The sequence below is a fragment of the Delphinus delphis genome, chromosome 2 (genome assembly GCF_949987515.2).
Source record: "Delphinus delphis chromosome 2, mDelDel1.2, whole genome shotgun sequence".
Classification (NCBI taxonomy): domain Eukaryota; kingdom Metazoa; phylum Chordata; class Mammalia; order Artiodactyla; family Delphinidae; genus Delphinus; species Delphinus delphis.
Genome location: NC_082684.1, coordinates 131,981,486 through 132,002,258, shown reverse-complemented (window position 1 = coordinate 132,002,258; position 20,773 = coordinate 131,981,486). Strand labels below are relative to the sequence as shown.

The following is a 20,773-nucleotide window of genomic DNA, read 5'->3' as shown; positions in this document are numbered from 1 at the left end:
ATTTCCACATATTTTTGAAATTCCTAAATTTCTTTCTGCTATTGATGCCTAATTTCATTCCATTGTGATCAGTAAGCATACTTTGTATGATTTCACTCCTCTTAAATTTATTAAAGCTTGTTTTGTGATCTAACATTTGTTCCCTCCTGGAGAATGTTTCATGTGTACCTGAGAGGAATGTGTATTCTGCTCTTCTTGGGTGGAAGGTTCTATAGATATCTACTGCTCTAGTTGTTCTATCCATTATTGAAAGTGGAGTATCAACGTTTCAAACTATTATTGTTGAATTGTCTGTTTCTCCTTTCAATTCTGTCAGTTTTTGCTTCATGTATTTTGGGGTTTCATTGTTTGTCTTCCTGATGGATTTTATAATTGTAAAATGCTCTTATTTGTCTTTGGTAAAAATGTTTGTCTGGAAGTCTGTTTGGTCTGATATTAGTATAGCCACTCCAGCTTTTTCCAATGTTCTCTTTGCTTTTATGAAGGAGCTGATTTTCAAAGGCTTTTAGCTAACCATTCTGGAAAGTAGAACCTCTGACTAATTCTTAAATACGCTTATAGATAATTTTTCTGTTTTTAGGCCTACTTTCTCCCCTATTTCCAAAGTTGCCTTCTGGAGATGGTACAATACTAGGTAGCTTCATTGCTTCAATTCCTGCTTAAGATCCATTTGCTTGGGTCTGTCTGCTAAGTCATTTCCATGGATCCCTCTGCTTCCCACCTTCCAAAATTTTATAACTGTTAGCTCTTTTTCTATATTCTTTGCTCTTTATCACTTAAAAATGTCTTTCCTCTTAGATCAATGGATTTTCCAATTAAAGAGTTCAATGAGTGATTTAAACATTTAACCTGTGTTTGAGGGTAAACCCTTTAGCTGTTAGTCACTTTATTCTAAGCAACCTGAATTTTCTTGTATATTCTCCAGAATTTTAAAAAATGATCAGAGGGCTGTTTTACTATCAGGGATCCAGGCAATATCCTAAATTAAAAAATAGTGCTTGTATTAACTTTTAAATTTAGGCATGGAATTTGAACATCTTTGATTCAATGTAAGAATAATCAGCTGCTTCCAGGTCTATTCACTACTTGATTTTTCATAGAGCAGTTGTTCCCAAACTTGACCATGCACTAGAATCACCCAGAGGACCTGTCAAAATACAGGTTTCCAGGCTCCATCCCCAGGGTTTCTGATTTAGGAGTTGGAAGTGAGGCCCAAGAATTTGCATTTTCAACAAGTTCCCAGGTGATGCTGATCCTTCTGGTCCTGGGACCACACTGAGAGTCACTACCTCTGTGGTGTGTGGAATGTAAAGGTATTCCCTGTGGGGGTGGGGAGGACTTTTAGGAAGCAGATGAGAGCAGAGAGGGAGAGCAGTAAGAGGGAGATAAGCGCGGAGGAGAAGGATGTGCCCACTTGCTCTTATCCTGTTGTTCTAGCTTGTGCTCTCCTGTTTTGTCCCATCTCTCTGCAAGGAGGAAACCATGACAAAATCTGCTTAGAGAAGAGGCTCTTGACATCAGAATTGTAATTCTATTCAAGGGGAGAAAAAAGGAGTGAAGTGACCATCCATGAAAAACATTAAACTGTAGCCCTGCAGATTTTTTTTTTTTTTTTTTTTTTTTTTGTAGTATGCAGGCCTCTCACTGTTGTGGCCTCTCCCATTGCGGAGCACAGGCTCCGGACTCGCAGGGTCAGCAGCCATGGCTCACGGGCCCAGCCGCTCCGCGGCAACTGGGATCCTCCCGGACCGGGGCACGAACCCGTGTCCCCTGCATCGGCAGGCGGACTCTGAACCACTGCGCCACCAGGGAAGCCCACTAATGTAATTTTATGAGATGCTCTACATGCAATATTGCTAAGGCAGCAGGATTCTGGGCAATTTTGTCAGGTAGTCACTTGTCCCCAGGTTTCAGTTATCTCCTAGGATCCCCCTTTTCCTTGTTGCAAGTCTGAGAAGGCAGGGACACTGCCTAAGCCACATAGGCAGAGGGTCAGACCTAGTAGCTGGTTTGGGCCACAGGTAGAAGAAACCCAGACTTAAGGCCATTCCTCTAGATTATTTTCATGTAGCCATTTGCTGTCATTGTCTCATGTTCAGCCATCTTTCTTTGTTCTCAGAATGTTCTTCCATAGTATGGTTGCAAATATTGAGGGTTAAAGCTGTAGCTGCCAGTGACAGTATTCCAAAGGATAGAGGTAATTGGGAGGAAGCCCAGAGAAGTGAGAACTCAAAACCCTTGCCCTCTGTGAGGCTGCCTTTCAGACCCTTTTATTACAAAATGCAATGCACCTGGATAGTTCCTGCTGTCACTTCCCAAAGTAAGGAGCTGGGAGAGAGGAAACGGGGTCTGGATACATAGATGGCATGAGAAAGCAGGTTGTAGGAGACTAGTTTTCCCTCTAACTTGTCACTTCCTTTCTTAGGCCTGGTGTGTGTGTGTGTGTAGTGTGTGTGTGTGTGTGTGTGTGTGTGTGTGTGTGTGTGTGTGTGTTTAATCCATAAAATGACGGTTTGGTTTCAGACATTCCCAAAGGTGCTTCGTCTCTGGTAATCTTTGACTTTTCCAAGATCACCTCTTATATCTTTTGGGCAGCCAGTGTAGGAAATCAAGTCTCTTGACTTCTCCAGTAGAGCTCAGAGTACACAGAAGATTCAATCTTCCCTAAACCATGTGGTCCCAGAGGTTGCCTGTGATTTCCTGTTAGCGGTTTTCAATGGCTTTGGAGTAGAAGGAAGTTCGTTGCTATGACAGTCAGGCAGCCACACTGGGGAAAGTATGATGTATTGTGTTGTGTAGGAAAAAGTTAGTATTATCCAATGCAGTAATCAGATTTTCAGACAAAGGCATGACCCTGGAACATGCTATTTATGGCTGAACATAGCAGTAGTCTTGTCTCCAAAAGCAGTTAAACAAAATCAGTGTGTACTTGGCATGTCTTTCTCCCTTGGATATGGAAATATATCTCACCTGAACATTCTTCTCATTCTTATTTTGGAAGCAACTAGATTGCTCTGAAAATATTAGTTGTAGCAGTAATTAATTTAGCATTTATTGAGCACCAGGCTTTGTGCTGGTGAAGTACTTTTTGTGAAGTAACAAAAATATAAAGAAACACCCCAAGGTAGGGGAATCTATCTAGTGGGGAGAGAGGAGAGAAAGGCAAAAACAAAAACAAAACAAAACAAAACCCAAAGGCCAATATTCATTTATCTATCCCTCCTTTTATTCCTCAGGGATTTATTGAGCATTCGCTATGTGCCCAGCTCTCTACTGAGTGTTGGGGATATAAAAGTGAATAAGATAGACACATCTCTGTGGTCCCTCAAAGCCATGCTTCAAATGAAGTTTGTTTAACCTTATAGTAGAGGAGGCTGGGTCAGCCTGTGATGGATGGACGTATAGAGTAGATCAGGATCTGTGGAGGGCTTCCCAGAGGGGGTGACCTGGGAACTAAAGCAAGGTAGAAACAGGTACGAGCCAGAGGAGCAGTGAAACAATGGCTGGACAGAGGAAGTGCTTAATTGGGGATAGAATGCAGATTTAAGGAGGAACAGGAGGAAATGAGACTATAAAGGTAGGCAAGGTTCAGCTCCTGAAAGATGTTTTATCCCTTGCTGAGGACTTTGGACTCCAAACTAAGGTGATAGAGAAACCACTTAAATATCTGGTAATGGAGGAATTATTACAGGAAACTCAGCCATTTAAAAGAACATAAAATGATATAATTGTATAGATTTCAAATAATAAAAAGTAGAACATAAATATTGTGTGCTCACTGTGATTGCTGATTTATACGATATAATTTTGACTATGTTAAAGCATGGGAGGATGTCTAAAAGGGGAGTCTATTATTTGCATTGTGAGATTCTTTAAGAATTCCTTTACAGTATTCACTAGCATCGAATCTCTACTATGTGCCTGTAGATCAAGATACAACCCCTTCTCTCTACCGTCAAATAGAGAGAGAGATCTAATAACTTTCACGCATTTTAAAAGGTGTGTGACTATGAGATGTCCAGAATAGGCAATCCATAGAGACAAAGAATAGATTTGGTGGTTGCCAAGGTCTCGCGGTGAGGAGAGAATTGGGAGTGACAGCTAGCAGGTCCAGCATTTCCTTTTTGGGGCGATAGAAATGTTCTGGAATTAGTTCACGGGGATGGTTGTACAACACTGTGAATATGCTAAAAACCACTGAAATGCACACTTTGGTTAAAATGGTTAATTTTATGTTATGTGAATTTTATCTCAATAAAAAATATAGAAAAAAATAAAGATGCTTATTGATTATTGGGTTGTGTTTTTCTTTTTCGGTAGCCAAGGGCAATCGGAAGTGTGAGCTGAACTGCCAGGCAATGGGCTACCGCTTCTACGTACGGCAGGCGGAGAAGGTCATTGATGGTACCCCCTGTGACCAGAACGGCACGGCCATCTGCGTGTCTGGGCAGTGCAAGGTAAGTGCCCCTGGACTGGCGTATCTGGAGTGGGTCTCGGGTGTTTGATCTGTGCCTGCCGACTGCACTGTTCCCCAGGCTGTGGCGTGCTTCCTCCCCACATGTTATGGTCCCCTCCACTCCAAACCATAAGCTCTGGGAGAATTGCGTAAGACAGGGCGGCTTGTTTTGCTCCGTGTTTTCGATCTTTGGGAGTTGCCAAGTCTCACTCTGGCATTTCAGTTATTAAGTGACTTATGCATGTTTATATCACGTGCGTCGTAAGAAACTCAGCGACCTTTCCTTGTTGGATCCAAAGCTTCTTCCTTCCCTCTGAAGTGGAGGTTATGAAAAGGGCACTGCTGGATCAGTCAAGAAGCAGTTGAAGTCATCAGGGTGGCATTTTAAGGGCATGGCATATTTTATCTTGCCTCCCACCAGCTGGGGCCAGCTTCCAAATGAAAGTTGTCTAGTGCCTTTATAGCTGAAGTTGTACTTTCAACAGGAAGTTTTTAGCCTCCTTGTACTTCTGAAGTCTGTTCCAGGAACTCCCCGCCCTGCATTCTGCAAACATTCTGGTCTGTAGAGAATCCCTGTGGGATGCTCCCCTTTGACAGAAAGCACCATGTGGTTAAAAATAGGTGCCCCAGAGGAGATGGTACCAATGCCACAGCCACATTAATTGGAGCCTGGATGTCGACCCTCCTTTCATCTATAAATGTAAGAGTGGAGGTCTGACTCTAGCAGGTAAATGACTCTTTGGAGCCCAGACTAAGATTCTATCTTAATTAACAGTTGCTGGCAGGACTGAGTTTCATCAAAGGAAGAGCTCTTTGGCTGTCACGTCTGAAAGTTCCTGTTCTACTTTCAACGTAAATTGCCGCTGTGTTTAGTCTTAGAGCTATTTGAGTATGATTTATAAGCACCCCCTTCCCCTTCCAGCCTTTTTCTTAATGAGGTTTTAAATAGGATACAAAATAATTTATCAAAGCAGTCTGGATATTCTCGGATTGTGAATAAAGGAAGGAAAAAGCTGTCATTTGATACCCGATGCATGTGAGGTTGTCTTCGGATGAGCAAGAAACCCCCAGAGCATTGATGCAGTACAAGAGAGGTAGGGAGTATGATGGGAAGCACGCTGAAGGCTGGGACCTATCTGGCCTCCAATTTCTGCTCGTTTGGAAAAAAGTGGGTTTCACGCATCCCCTCTATCCTTACTGTCCTCAGATAATACCCAAAGGAGTTCCGTTAGTGTTTTGTGGTTTCCGGCTCAACTAGTCCCTGCTTCTAAATGCTACTGAACCAGAAATAAGGCACCTTTTAGCAACCTAGCTTTTTCTTTCAGATCCTGAATCAACTGTTCTATTTCCTGAATACAGGTGCACACTGCTGGGAGGTGGTGTAGTTTAGTGGTTAAAAACATGCCCTCTGAAGTCAGACTGCTTGGGTGTTCAATTCCTACCTCTTCCATGATTGACTGTGTGACCTTGTACAAGTGCCGTAAGCTCTCTGTGCGTGTACATCATTTGCAACAGGAGGAGGATGGTACCTGCTTCCTGCATTGTAGTGAGGAGTCACGAGCCAATACACATAAGGTCCTCATAACAGGTCTGCCACTTAGTAAACATGCTGGCTTTTCTCAGTATTATGTTTGCTTATATGCCCACATACGTCCTGTTGTATATGAGTTTTCTATGCGAAAGTATTTCCTTTTTTTTTTTTGCAGATTGTAGATTTGTGAGATTCACATTATCTTTTGAGGCAGTGTTCTTACACTGTAGTGTGACTCCCAGGGGGACGGCAGACTCTACATTGGTAGGTCTAGGGAAGGGCCTGAGTGGTCTGTTTCTTAAACTTTAATACTGTATCTTATTTGACCTAGTGTATCCAAATTATTATCACTTCAACATGTAATCCATATAAAAATTAGTAATGACACATCGTTACATTCTTTTTCCTGTTAATTCTTCAAAATCTGGTGTGTATGTTACTTCTTTCAGTGCAACTCAGACTAGCCACGTTTCATATGCTCCGTAGGCACATGGGAAAAGGTGCTAAACCTCACATGTAATCAGGGAAACTCACCAGATTGCCCCAAAGTTAAAGGTCTGACAATGACAAGTATTGGCAAGGATACGGAGGACTCTTTTTTTTTTAACTTTTTATTTTATTTTGGAGTAGAGTTGAGTAGTCTGTTTTTCCAACAAGCTCCCATGTGACTGCTGGTCCGTGGATCATACTTTGAGTAGCAAAATCTTAAAGGACACAGTGATTAACATACAGTTCACAAAGAACCAGAACTGTAAATATACAGCGGTGAGATGAGTTGGAAGGAAGAGGAAATGTGGTCTCTTTCCACTGGGGGAGCTTGTTTTCTTAGTGTTACATTAAGTGCCTCTAAGCTGATGATACGAAAGGAAAACACACACTTATAAGGACATGGGTATGGATTCGTACAAATTGATGAAAACCAGTGGTGTAGGACAACACAGTTTGAAGATGATAATTGCCGAAAGACTGAGACAGACACTCCCCAGGATGTGAGTAGATGAATAGGAATTCGATGTTACAAGGACAACTTTGATATTACTTCGTATTTGTTCTCTGTGCATTTGCCTGAAATTCGTTCATTGATGTTGTTGGAACCACTGACTGTCGCGTCCTCTTTAGAACTTCAGTCTAAATAATCAGAAGTACATTTGCTTCCCAGGCTGAAGTTCTGTTTAGTTTGCAACTTTCAAAGGGTAAAGTGCCCTTTTCTGAATATTTGATCGGAAGCCCAGAATGCAAGTTGCTATCTCTGCCTCGCTGACCTGTGGCTGAGAGAGCTGTCACTCTCTGACAGGAGCGTCTACGTCTGAAAGAGCTCCAGAAATCCTCTGCTGGATACAGAGAGTTGAAAGCAAACCCGGGCCTGCCACAAAAGTTAATGAAAAGTGACAAGCATTAAATAAGAGTACGAGCTAAACCTACACAAGAGTAGCTGAGGGAGAAGGGCGTCCTCCTGACACCAAGCCACTTCCAAAGCACCCCAGGCCCACCCAGAGCAAGCTGGAATGCTCTGTTCCAGCTCCTGGCAGAGCTCTCCCTGGCCAGCCTGTGTTTACCCTGTTGCTGGAGCTCCACTGGGGTTTTAGATCCAAGAGTTGGAAGAGGGGCTGTAAGAATGCAGAAACCCTTGAGCTCAGGGCTGGAGAACATAGGAATTCCTCGCCAGTCCCTCAGAACTGGGTAACACTTCCTTTCTTTTTTTTTTTTTTTTTTTTTTTTTTTTTTTTTTCTGTACGCGGGCCTCTCACTGTTGTGGCCTCTCCCGTTGCGGAGCACAGGCTCCAGACGCGCAGGCTCAGCGGCCATGGCTCACGGGCCCAGCCGCTCCGCGGCATGTGGGATCTTCCCGGACAAGGGCACGAACCCGCTTCCCCTGCATCGACAGGCGGACTCCCAACCACTGCGCCGCCAGGGAAGCCTTAACACTTCCTTTCTTGACAGGGAATGAAGCGTCCTAAATGTTGGCCTCAGACTAAGGACTGCATATTGATAGCCAGGCTTTGAAGGGAGAGAACTCTAGCCCTGACTTGTCCTAAATCAAGAGGGTGTATCTGAAGCCCACAGAGATTCTGCCTTCCTCACCTTAAACTCATCCCTCTAGACATCAGATAGGAACATCTGGCCCGTCTTCAGAGAAGTCTCTGCCCCACCCAGTCATGATTGTCATCGATGGGAATGAAATAGCATTTATGTCTGATTAACAGAGAGCACAGTAACCATTTCTATCATTAAGCATCACATTAAGTGTGCTATGAGTTTTTTTTCCTTGATCTCAGTTTCAAGCTCTGCAAAATTCTGGATTTTCATAGTTTGCTAATGTACATATTATTTTTGCTGACAACTTAATGCAAATAGATGGAACTTTGCCTTCAGAGGTATAGCAGCCATTCGAAAGAACAGGGTCCCTTGGATAAAAAAAAAAAAAAAAAAAAAGCACAAAAAACAACCTTAGCTCCCTGGAGACCAGCCTTTCAGAAACCTCAGGCTTTCAAACTTGAATGATCCTGAAAGAGTCAGACTCACCCCAAGACCTACGCTCCCTCCCACCAGAAAAAAATCCCTGATGGTGGAGAAACTGTCCTTGAGTAAGTGCCTTGAAATAATAGGCTGACGCGAAACCTCCACGCAGGAAGGCGTTGAAGCTAATGCACACAGCAAGGAGTTGCTTCTGAGTGTTTACCCTGCGCCAGACACTGTGATGTGTGCTGTTCATACAGAAGGAGGCCTTAAGCCATTTGTCTTCACAATAACTCAGTCATTATTAGTCCCCATTTTACAGAGAACTGTTATGAAGGCAAAATGAGTTGGATATTATTGGCTTTTTAGGGTGAATTGTTAATCAGAGCAGAAAGAGTCATTTAAATGTGATAGGCGGAAACTCTTGTGCTTTAGAGATCTCCCCTATTCTGATTTTATTTTCCTCACTGCGTCTTTCCAAAACAAACTGTCTTTCTAAAACACATTAGGATATGCCTCTCTTTTGCCTAAACTCCACCTGTGGCTCCCCATTGCCTGTGGAATAAAGTCCAGGCCCTGCATTGTCTGTCTCCTGCCAGGCCTCCTGGGGCCCCGGTGCTGGCTGGGCTGGGATGTGTTGCTCCCTGAGCCAGGGGGCCTGCAGGGTTGTGCCTCCACAAGAATGAACACACTGTCTGGCGGCCTGGAGAGCCGTTCCACCTCCACTCTTGGGCCACCCGGTGGACTCGGCTCAAAAGCCACTGGCTGACCCCACTGAGCACTGTTTCTGTTCTTGTTCCCACTTCTTGTGCTTACTTGTTCCCATCACCACGGCCTACCACCCATCCAGGCCAGGAGCAGTTCCAGGCGCTTTGCTTTTGAATAGGTACTTAAAATAAATGTGTAAATGAATTGAGGTACTCGGTGACTTAATCTGTTGCATTTCAGCAAATGAAATTAGTCTTGAATCCAACACAGAGCTTTCTCTTTTGGCTGGGATGGGTAGTTGAGGGCTGATAACACAAGGACATGAAGCCCCCTTGGCTGAATCCCCGGAACCCAAGGCTTTGAAGGTCAGGGAGAATTCCTGGCGCCTCCCCAGGCTCCTGTCTTGTTTTTAATTTTATTCACGCTGAATTTCTTGAGTCCGGAGGAGCTAACGACAGGAAGAAGCTAAGCAAGGGTGAGAGCGCAGTCTCCCATGGTGCCTTCTGTTGAGGGAAAAGACCCCCTTCTGCCACCCACCTGCCCTCTTCATTCCTGGTCAGCCAGCACCTTCCATGCGAGGCCCCCCATCCACGCCCTTCACCGCTCAACGGGGGCTTTCATACCTCCTCTCCCAGCCGGGTCCCTGCTCGACTTCGACCAGGACACATCAGCAGACATTTTCATATTTATTCAGTAAATTAAAGCAAGGTAACTCTTTCCACATGTTCAGAGATAAGCTCTGGACCAGCACGTTGCCGTGACTGGGAAGGATGACATGATGGACGTGTGCATCTATGTGCGCCTGTGAGTTCAGTTCCTCCATCCTCTATAAACTGCTGTTGTGCTCTCCTGAACCAAACAACCCTGTTCATTTCTCTGCCCATTTGCCCTAAGTTGCTTTTTTTTTTCTCTTTTGGTTACTGGCTTTATCGTGTGGGCTTTGCTTAGAGTTCTGTTGTTACTTGAATGAAACCAAGAGAGTCATTGCTTTGAGTAAAGTGTTCTTGCCTGTGCCAGACATGTGCATGAGTCTAGCCTTGAAATAGGGTGGAGAGCTTTTACTTTGCTTGAATTTTGAGCTTATGTGACACTTGGTGGGCTCCCTGTTGCATCCCCACCCCAAGCAAACCGTGTTCTAAAAGTACTTTCTGCTTGTATTAAAATGCTTATCATGTTATGTTACAGTTATTTGGACATGTGTCTGAGCTCCTAAAGCAGAGGGAGTGTTATACATATTTGTATTCTCAGTGCTTAAGGTATTAAGATTATTCAATAAATTGAATCAGTTTGAAAAATGTGTACATGAACGAACCAAAGAACAAATTAGAAATTGGCTTTCCTAACCCCTTTTCCTAAAAATGATCAGGAACAGGATTAACTAAGCATTAAAATTTTAGAGCCCAAGCCCTGCCTGATTGTTCTCAGGGCCTCTTGAAATCTTAAACAGAAACCTAAAGTGAACTTGATGAAATTGGCCTGATTCTATGTACTTCTTTTCCATGATCTATGATTTTCCTCATTTTCAAACATTGGGACCACTACCTAACAAAACTCAGTTTGTATTTCTTAATATGTACTTATGAATTATTAACTAATCATTCATCAATAACCCAAGCGATACACATCATTAACTCAACAAATAGTCTTAACTGCTCCCAGCCATACACTGTGCTAGGCATTGGAGATTTAAAAATGGGAAAGTTTAACAAGGTTCCTACCCACATTGAGCTTAATTTAATGGAGAAAGTAATAAAGAGAAAAAGTCGGTTAACAAACAAAAGAATGACAAATTTTGATGAGCACTTTGAAGTTAATAGTGAACTGAAATAGTGAACAGTGGTGAGAGCACATGTTAGACGGGGTGTCAGGGGAAGGTCTCCGAGGCGAGCAGGGGTCGGGAGAACAAGTGGAGGCTGCACTACCGGCCATGCAGGTCCAGGGACTGGAGAACATGTGTGCCAGGTCTCCAGGCAGGACCCAGTACCTATGCGGCGCTCAGGAGCTGATAGATACCAAGGTGATCACTTTGTGTTTTCTTCTGCTCTCTGCCCTTGGGTGAGTCTGGTCTCCCCCTGATGGTGCCATTCTTCTTTCCTCCAAGATACTCACACATCTTCCTGGGTGCATGCTGGCTTTAGCAGTAGAAAGCCCTCCATTGGGTCATTCTCTAAGCCGAGCAAGATTGCCCTGGAAACTGGATGATATAATGGGTCGAGAACAGGTTTGGGGGTCAGCCAGGATCTCTAATATCAAAACAGATGAGAGAGGGCATGCTTAGGTAAGATTGGGGTAGGATGTCCGGAACCTCCAACCTACCCTTCCTGGTGGTCTGTCCTATACCAGAGTGTCAGAAGAGAGAGAATTTTAGGGTTCCTTTCCCCTGGTCTTCTGAAGGAAGGGGCAGCCTTCCACCAAAGGAGACTTAAAGAGCTCTTCTATCCAATTGGCAGGAGTGCTGACAGGTACTTGTAACTGAGAAATGAGAGGAAGCTTCAGCAAAGTCCCCTGGGCCAGACAAATAGTCCACCTTTGCCCCAGTCCATCTCTATTCCTGCCCTGAACCAAACACAGGCTAGAAGCACTGCCTGAGTATGACCTGTTATGATACAGACGCTACAGTTATGCAACGCTCATTGTATATAAGCTCATCTGCAGATACTTTTCCACAAGGCATGTAATAAAAATTTCAGGGATGCAGAAAACTGTATTGCATGTGGAAACCCCAAGGCAGTGTCTATTCAGACTAACAAAGCCAAGGAGAGCAGTCCCCCGCCCCTTTCCCTTTGGCCCCTGTTCACATTCTTGCTGAGTCAGCTCATGTTCTTCACTGATGATATTGACAGAGGATCAGACTTTAAAAAAAAAACCAAGTAGCCTGCTTAGCCTGATGATGACTTTGGTAGAGCCTGAAAGCCCATCACCCTGACACCAAGTTTGGGCATCTTTTTATAAGTCAGGTCAAACCAAGGAGTGAGTAGCACTGCTAGTGTGTTAGAAGAGCTTCAGAAAAGAATCCTGAGGTGTTGTGCACCTAGGTAGAAATAGATATTTGAGGGCAACAGTGCCAGAGGAAACACATGTTTTATTTTCTATTTGTAATAGATAAGAATATATTACATGACTCCATTATCAAAAAATGTGATCCCCTGTCTCCATCCACCCAGTTTCCCATTCCCCAACAGGAAATAACCACTCTCTGATAGTTCCTTTTTTAAGGCAGATGCTTTCACGCACTTACCAGCCCATTCGTATTATATTATTTTCCCTTCGTCTTGGCAAATATGGTCTGGACCTTGCTTTTCTTTTTTCTTTTAAAAATTATTTATTTATTTATCTGTTTGTTTATTTTATTGAAGTATAGTTGATTTACGATGTTGTGTTAGTTTCTACTGTACAGCAAAGCAATTCGGTTATACATATATATATTCTTTTTTTAATTGGAGTGTAATTGCTTTACAATGCTGTGTTAGTTTCTGCTGTACAACGAAGTAACCAGCTATATGTATACATATATCTCCTCTGTCTTGGACCTCCCTCCCACCGCACACCCCCATCCCACCCATCTAGGTCATCACAGAGCACCGAGCTGAGCTCCCTGTGCTACACCGCAGGTTTCCACTAGCTATATCCGTTATGGTTTATCACAGGATATGAATATAATTCCCTGTGCTCTACAGTAGGACTTGTTGTTTATCCTTTCTCTATATAGTAGTTTGCATCTGCTGATCCCAAACTCCCAATCCATCCCTCCCTCCCCCCCCTCCCCCTTGGCTACCACATGGACCTTGCTTTTCTTACTTAACATATCTTGGAGAACTTTCTGTTTTAATATCTAAAGTACAGCCCCCTTCATTCGACAGTGGCATGGTACTGCACTATATGAACTAACCGTAATTTATTTAACCGTGATGCGCGTTCAGGTCGTATCCAATCTTTCACCGTTACCAGCAGTGCTGCAATGAATACTCCCGTGAGTGAATCATTTTATGTTTGCCTGTATCTGTAGGATAAAGTCTTAGAAGTGAGTCAAGAGTCCATATGTATTTGTGATTTTAATGCCCAGTGGGTGGCAAATTGCTCTCCAGAGTGGCTGAAACAACTCACCCTTGGACCAGCAATGTCTGAGGGTAGTGTGTTGTCCAACATTTGGATTTTTGCCAATCTGATAAGTGAAAAATTGTATCTCGGGTAGTTTTCATTTGCTTTTATTTTGAGTGAGGTCGTGCATCTTTTCATATGTTTAAGATCCCTTCAGGGCTTGGAGTAGGATGCATGTGAGGTGCCTTGGATGCAGAATTTAAGGAGGCACTGAATAAAATGAAATTCTCAGGGTCTCCTTAAATGTTGTCCCTTAGGCACCTCACCTGTCCCACTCCAGTCCCAGCCCTGCACCGCACCTTGATCTCCTGACCTGGGAACCATTTATATTCCTCTCCTGTGATCTGTTTTTCTATTGGGTTATTGATCATCCTCTTAATTTGTAGGATCTTTTCATACATGAAAGAATTTTTTATGCTATAAATTGCAAAAGCCTTTTTTCTTCAAATAGCCTGTTGACTTATGCCTTTGCTCATGCAGTTTTATTTATTTTTTTTTGCCAGGCAGAAGTTTTACATTTTTTAAATGGTGAATTTAGTAATTTTCTCTTGTCTGATTCTAGATTTTGTGTCATGGAAAGTCTTTCTGCACTTTGAAGTTAAAAAATTTCTTCTGTGTCTTCTTTCAGTAATTTATAACTGTATGCTCTTACATTTTTACATTTCATATTAATCCATTTGGAATTTATTCTAGTGTATCATATGAGGTATGGATTCAATTTTACTTTGTTTCAGATGACTACACAGTTATGCCTTTATCGTGATTGAATAAATCTTTCCCCCACTATTTTGGGGTTCCCTCTTTATTACCGTGTGTATGCATGCATGCATGTATATACGTAGATACGTATTTTGGGCTTTCTAGTATATTCCATCAGTCTGTATGTCTATTCATAAATGAGTACCAGAACGTACACTTTGAAAGAGAAATAAAGTGGACTGGCATGTAAACTTATGAAAGGTAAGTTTGCTCTTTGCTTGGAGCTAATGCACTCATGGCCTTCAAATGGAAACGTTTGTTTATCATTTGGAAAAGCCATCTGCATTTAGGGGCCTTAGTAAGCCTTCATATTTACAATACATTCTTACTTGATTGAAAAATGTATGTTCCGTGACTTTTAGGACTGGAATAGCAGAAGTTACAATCATGAAAAGTACTCCAGATGGCGAAACCATGGCAAGAAAAAAGGAATCAGATTTATTAAGATTCATTGAAAAGCACAGAATAAAAGTTCTAGCAGCTACTTGCTTTTAGAATAAACTGGATTTGACGGGGAAAAAAATGCTGTCCCTAAGAGCAACTCAGCTCTTGGGGTCCCATCTTCTGTCATTCAATAAATAGGAATATCTTCTACAAATTTTATTTGATATGTTTATGGATCCTATCAATTTCTGAAAGTTTAACAACTCATCTCCTGATGGTTAGAAATTTACTATTTTCCCACTTATTTCTCCTGTGTTTTATTTTCAGCATAATGCTAGTAGTTGTAGCAATTAATACCTGGTCTCCTAACCAGATATTGAGAGGGTGCCAGGAGAAAAGATTCTTTCTTGCCCTACCGCCAAAATCAGTCAAATTGGACTAAGGAAGGAAGATGAGTAGTGGCCCATGATTGTCAAGGGACTGAATATAATCATGTGAGTTAAAAGCCCTTGGATTCAAATTTTGGTTTCCAGATACCAGCCTTGTTTTCTCAAAACTGTACTTGACAAAACCTCGAAGTATGTTTGTCTCCCTTATGAGAGCTATGATGAGCTTTTCCTGGGTGAAAGATTTTTGTATGCTTTGGGTTTCAAGTCACTTTCTAAAAGCCCAATCTAAAGACCTCACACATGCAATGGGAGGTTGCAATTCCTGGTCTTCCAGTGGTGCTTGATATGATTTTATTATTATTTCTCACTTGGGGAAAAATAGGCTTTTTTTTTTTAAGCCCCTCAAAGTGAGCCTAGAGAACATGCAGTATTTTTAATGAAAGTCTGTCTTATTGCTGTGTTCCAGTTTTTATAGATTAAGTAGCACAATACCACGTAAATGTGATTTTAATAATTCTTGGTGATGACTTTTCCCCTGGTACTACTTTATGAAGGGTGGTTGTGTAGAACCGGTTAACAGTGACATCTAGTGTCCAGTATTGAAATTACATGTCTTTTGGGGAAGCATGGAATTTGTAGCAACGTGGATGGATTTAGAGATGAGCATACTAAGTGAAGTAAGTCAGAAAGAGAAAGACAAATACCATGTGATATCATTCATATGTGGAATCTAAAATATGACACAAATGAACCTATTTAGGAAACAGAAACAGACTCACAGACATAGAGAACAGACTTGTGGTTGGCAAGGCAGGGTGGGTGGGAGAGAGATGGATTGGGAGCTGGGGGTTAACAGATGCAAACTATTATGTATGGAATGGATGGGCAACAAGGTACTACTATATAGCACACTGTATAGCATCAGTGTCCTGTGATGAACCATAATGGAAAAGAATAAAAAAGAATGTATATATATATATATATATATATATATATATATGACTGAATCACTTTACTGTGCAGCAGAAATTAACACAACATTGTAAATCAGCTATACTTCAATAAAAAAAAAGAAATGTTGGTGGAAGTGATGAACAGGAGAGGGAGAGGAGAGAAGTGGAACAGAGGGAGAACACAAGTGTAGCAACTTGGTCACTGAATCTAGGGGAAGGGCGTGTGGATGTTAATGGAACTCTTCTTGCAACTTTTTCTTTAGGTTTGTAATCCTTCAAAATACAAATTGGAGGAGAGAAAAATGAAAGATTTGCCCTGTTTTCATTTTTGCATTCAAAGCATTTCTTTTGGGGAAGACAGGACCCATCTGCTGTGTTTCCCCCTTCCTCACCTGGCCTCCCTAGGCTGCTCTGACTGCTCATAAATACTTTTTGTGTCCAAAGGGAAAAGCTGTCCTCTGCCCACAAGTCTCTACCTGACTTGGCTCTGCTCAACCGGGGTTCCACCTGTAATTAAGAGAAAAATAGGTTCCTCTCTTTCTAGATATAAACACTTAATGTTGCTTGGAAGCCACAACATATTTCGGAATTGGGGATGAGGAGGAATAACGTTAAATTTTGCAAAGAGGAAGCGTTGAAACAACCCCTTGAAAATGCTTGTTCATTTCAGAAGCAAGCAAACAACAACTGTACGTTTTCACTTCTGGCTCCCCCTGCTGGGCATTTGCAGAACTGCGGCATCCCAGATCACTGGTAAATTCCTTGTGCTGTACTTTTGAAAGGCATGAAAGGTGCCACGTTCAAAGCTATATCCCATCCCATTCCCTTCTGCATCAAGCATTGCTTGAATCTTTAAGCTCTCTACTGAATGAAAGCAGAATGGGCAAATCTCATTTCAAAACGAAAGCCACATAGCAAACGCTCTTCAAGTGCTTCTTTCTTTTTTTTAAAATAAATTTATTTATTTATTTTTGGCTGCATTGGGTCTGTTGTTGGGTCTTTGTTGCTGCACGCGGGCTTTCCCCAGTTGCGGCGAGTGGGGTCTACTCTTCATTGCAGTGCGCGGGCCTCTCATTGCGGTGGCCTCTCTGTTGCAGAGCTTGGGCTCTAAGCGCGTGGGCTCCAGTAGTTGTGGCAGTCCGGCTCAGTAGTTGTGGCTCACGGGCTCTAGAGCGCAGGTTCAGTAATTGTGGCGCACGGGCTTAGTTGCTCCGCGGCATGTGGGATCTTCCCGGACTAGGGCTCAAACCCATGTCCCCCTGCATTGGCAGGCGGATTCTTAACCACAACGCCATCAGGGAAGTACCTCTTCAAGTGCTTCTATTTTATTTTTTAGAAGAAAGGGCCTGAGGCCAATCCTAGAAGTAAAGACTGTCACACATCCCTTCTGTTACGTGGGTTGCTTCAAGATCAGATGCTTTTTCTTGATTGAAAATCTGCCTCTCCTAAGGCTGAGGGTACTTTCTGAGATAACAGACCTTTAGTCAACAATTTTTTTTAATTCCTAAGAAATAGAATTTTCCAGCAATGGAATGGCCCTTTTCATGTGGTATACTGCCTTCCCAATCAAAAATGGTGTGAATGCCTGTTAAATGTGTGGTGAACGGGGCGGGGGGGTGGGTGGGCAGGCAGGCACATAGAAAGATGCACAGGCAGAGCATGGACAAACTGATGCACTGGTGCTGGAGAACAGATGTCTAAATTGAGTGCAGTCTTTCCATCTAAGATATTGCAAATCCACCATTCTAAAGTATTAAATGGAGAGTTAAAACACTGAATCAATCTGAAGTGTCTTAGACTGATACCACCTCTTCTGTGACCACAAGTGACATACCTAACTTGTCTGGTCTTTTACCAATTTAATTGTTGGTCAGAGACAGAAATTTACCAAGAGAATCAATGTGTCCTCTGTAGCTAGGCCTCTTTTGGGAGCTCCAGACTCATACTAATTCACTATTATGCATTTCTACCTGGAAATGTTCAACTTGATCAAATCTGAACTCAGTGTGTTTCCCTCCCTCCTTGTTCATGTTCATGTCTCTGATTTTGGCAAGTGGCACCTCCATTCTGCTGGTTTCCCAAAGCCAGACCAGCCGGATGCCTTCCTCATTCTCGCCTCCCCACATCCAGTGGGGACCAAGTTCTGTCCATTCTATATCCTCGAAGTCTCCTGTGTCTGCCCCTTTCTTGCCTCCTTGAAGCCATTGCCTCATTTCAGGTCTTCAATCATTTGGACCATTGCAGGGGTCTCCGAACTGGTCTTCCTGCCTCTTTTGTTGTTTTCTTTCATGGAAGTTGAGCTTTCACTTCGCTGCCAGAGGGATTTTAAAATAGAAATCAGAGTAAATTTACTCTCTTTCTTCTGTGCCCATGATCCCCACCCCTACAGTCCACAGACAAAGTCCAGACTCCTAGCATGGCATTCAGTATGCACCATGATGTAGTCCCCACCTACCTCTCCACTCCGAAAGCACTTACCCCAGCCATACCAAACCAGCTAGAGCTCTCTGAATAGGCCACGCCTCTGTTTTATGCTTTGCCCCTCCTTCTTCTGCCTGGAGTGTCTCTTCTTCCCTATACAAATGGCAAATAGCCGTACACCAGGCAAGACTGAGTTTAGGAGTCATTACCTCTATACACTGTTACTCTTGGTCCCAGGAGAGGATGGATACCTCTCCCAGTTGTGCTCCAAATAGACTTCTATCAAGACACCTGTAATTCACTGCTGCCTTTTTGATTTACATGTCTGCCTCTCCACGGATGCCCAGAAACACCTTGAACCAGTGACCAACCTTGTCTTTCTCATCTTTAATCCTCCATTGACTAGCACAGTGAGTCATACATGGTACTTACTTTGTTCAACCAGCCATGAGATTTTTCAACGCTGTTCATTTAGAGCTACTGTTATATGATCTATGCATTCTTCACCAGCTCTTACCTGGGTATCTCCTGACCTCACAATCACATTTACAGCAGGACCCGCAGTGTCCATGTTCCACTTGATCAGCAGGAGGTTCTCTCTTTTCTCAGATGATCCTCCCAGTCGTTTCAATGGTGCTATCAAGTAGGCATCTGGATATCCAAGCCTGACGTTCAAGGATTGGCCGGCATCATTGTTCTGGCTGACCGGAAAGAAGTGATGGTTTAGTTTTCGGGCTAAAAGCCTCAGAAAGTTCTTTTCAAGGTTACAGGATTCAGATGTTACCCATGAAAGTGCATGGGCTCCTTACAATTTTGTGCTTTTCTTGTACGTAACAACGTGAAGCATGGGGGAAGTTTGACTGAGTTCAGTCTTGGAAATGAGTCCCTACTTTAGCAACTACATTCAGGATGGCTCCGCCTAGATGTCCAACAAGGACCTCAGACCTCAGGATAATTAAAATGGAATGTTTCTTCTCTTTCCCCCCAAAGGAAATAACCTTACCATCATAGATGCTCTCTCCTGTATCTCCGTGAGTAGCATCCAGCTAGTTATCCAGGCCAGAAATATGAATGTCATCTTCAATTCCTTTTTCCTTCCCCCCACGACGTCCAGTGGTGATTCAAGTCCCAAGGAAACTGCCTCAGTAAGTTTCTGTATTTTGCTCCCTTTCTTCAAGTCTTCATCATCGCTGGTGTAGGTAAGTAAAGCAACCATTGTCATGATCTTCCCGTCTCTGGCATTGCCCCTCCTTATACAGAATTACCAGTGTCATCTGCTGAAAAATTTCAGTAGCTCTTTCAGGGTCTTTAGGTCTCTGCTTAATTGTGCAGCGTCATTTCATCACACTACTCTTTCACCTTAGATGTGGGTAATACTAATACTTCTAGATCTTAAAACAGGTCATCTTCTGTCATATCTCTCGTTTCTTTAGTACACGCTGCTGCTTCTATCTAGAGTGCCTTCAGAGCAGGATGTTTTTGGCTGCAGGTAGCAAAAAAATCCAGTCCAAAAGACTTAAACACTAAGAGGATTTATTAACTCACATAGCATAAACCTGGGTACCTGGTGGTTCTAGGCTTGATTAAGATGGCAAGTCGGTGATGCCACCGAGGACAAGGTTCTCTTCATCTTTCCACCCTGCCAAACTCTGTGTGGCCTCCTCAGGGTTACTTCCCTCATTTTCAGGACATCTGCCATGCGTCTAAGCATTGCGGGCAGACGTGAGGTCCAGCAGAAGAAAGAAGAGTTCATTCTTCCTTCTTCTTCGAAGAATGAATAAAGCTTTTCTAGACACCCTCACAGCAGAATTCGCCTCCTGTCTCATCAGAACCAAGAGTCTCGTGCCCCTCCTAAACCAATCACCAGCAAAGGGATTTAACAAAGTCACGAAAGGGAGAGGAAGGGAGGGAGGGAGGGAGAGAGGGAAAGACATTGGAATGAAAGCCAAGGCATGTCAGCATGGAGGAAGGGAAAGCACCTGTTGGGTTGGCAAACAACTGTAGCCCTCTTTCCCCTTCTTTAGCAGGTTAATTTTACCAGGCTAATTCTGAATACTCAACTAAGGAGTCGTCTTGCGGGGACATTTCTCTGACCACCTCCCTTCCTTCCAGTGCCTTCTGATGAGTTAGACTGCCATAGAACCTATCCCACCAGACCACAAGTGCCTCGTGGTTAATTAGTACCTGGCATAGTTACTGTTACGTGGTTACAGGCATGTACTCTAATATTTGTTGAGTAAGTAAATGAATGGCAAAATCTGAGTTGTTGTGTCAGTCAGGAATGACTTTCTGCTTATAACAGAAATACAACAATAATGATTTAACCAAAGAAAGGTGTGTTTTTCCCACGGAACAACAACTCCAGAGGAAGAGGCCCTAGGCCAATGAAGATGCTCTTGTCAAGGACCGAGACACCTTCTGGCGCCTTAGCATGTGACCACATGTCCTCATGAGCACCAGGTGACCATTCTGCCCCACTGAGTTCCACGTTCCAGGCAAGAAGAAGGGCCGAGGGGGCTTGTCAGCCAAGTCTGTGTCTTTTCCTCAAACAATAGCTTTCTCAGCAGCAACACCTAGTTGACTTCTGGTTACATCCCATTAGCTAAACCTGGACCTG

At 43.1% G+C, this 20,773-nt stretch overlaps 1 protein-coding gene across 1 annotated transcript in view; it reads left to right on the top strand.

The window, feature by feature from the left end:
- The window catches only part of THSD4 (thrombospondin type 1 domain containing 4), a 566,477-nt gene that overhangs the window by 251,588 nt on the left and 294,116 nt on the right, over nucleotides 1–20,773 (top strand). The window contains exon 7 of the mRNA XM_060005674.1: nucleotides 4,321–4,457. Coding sequence (XP_059861657.1) covers nucleotides 4,321–4,457 — 137 coding nt within the window. The remainder of the gene's footprint in view (nucleotides 1–4,320; nucleotides 4,458–20,773) is intronic.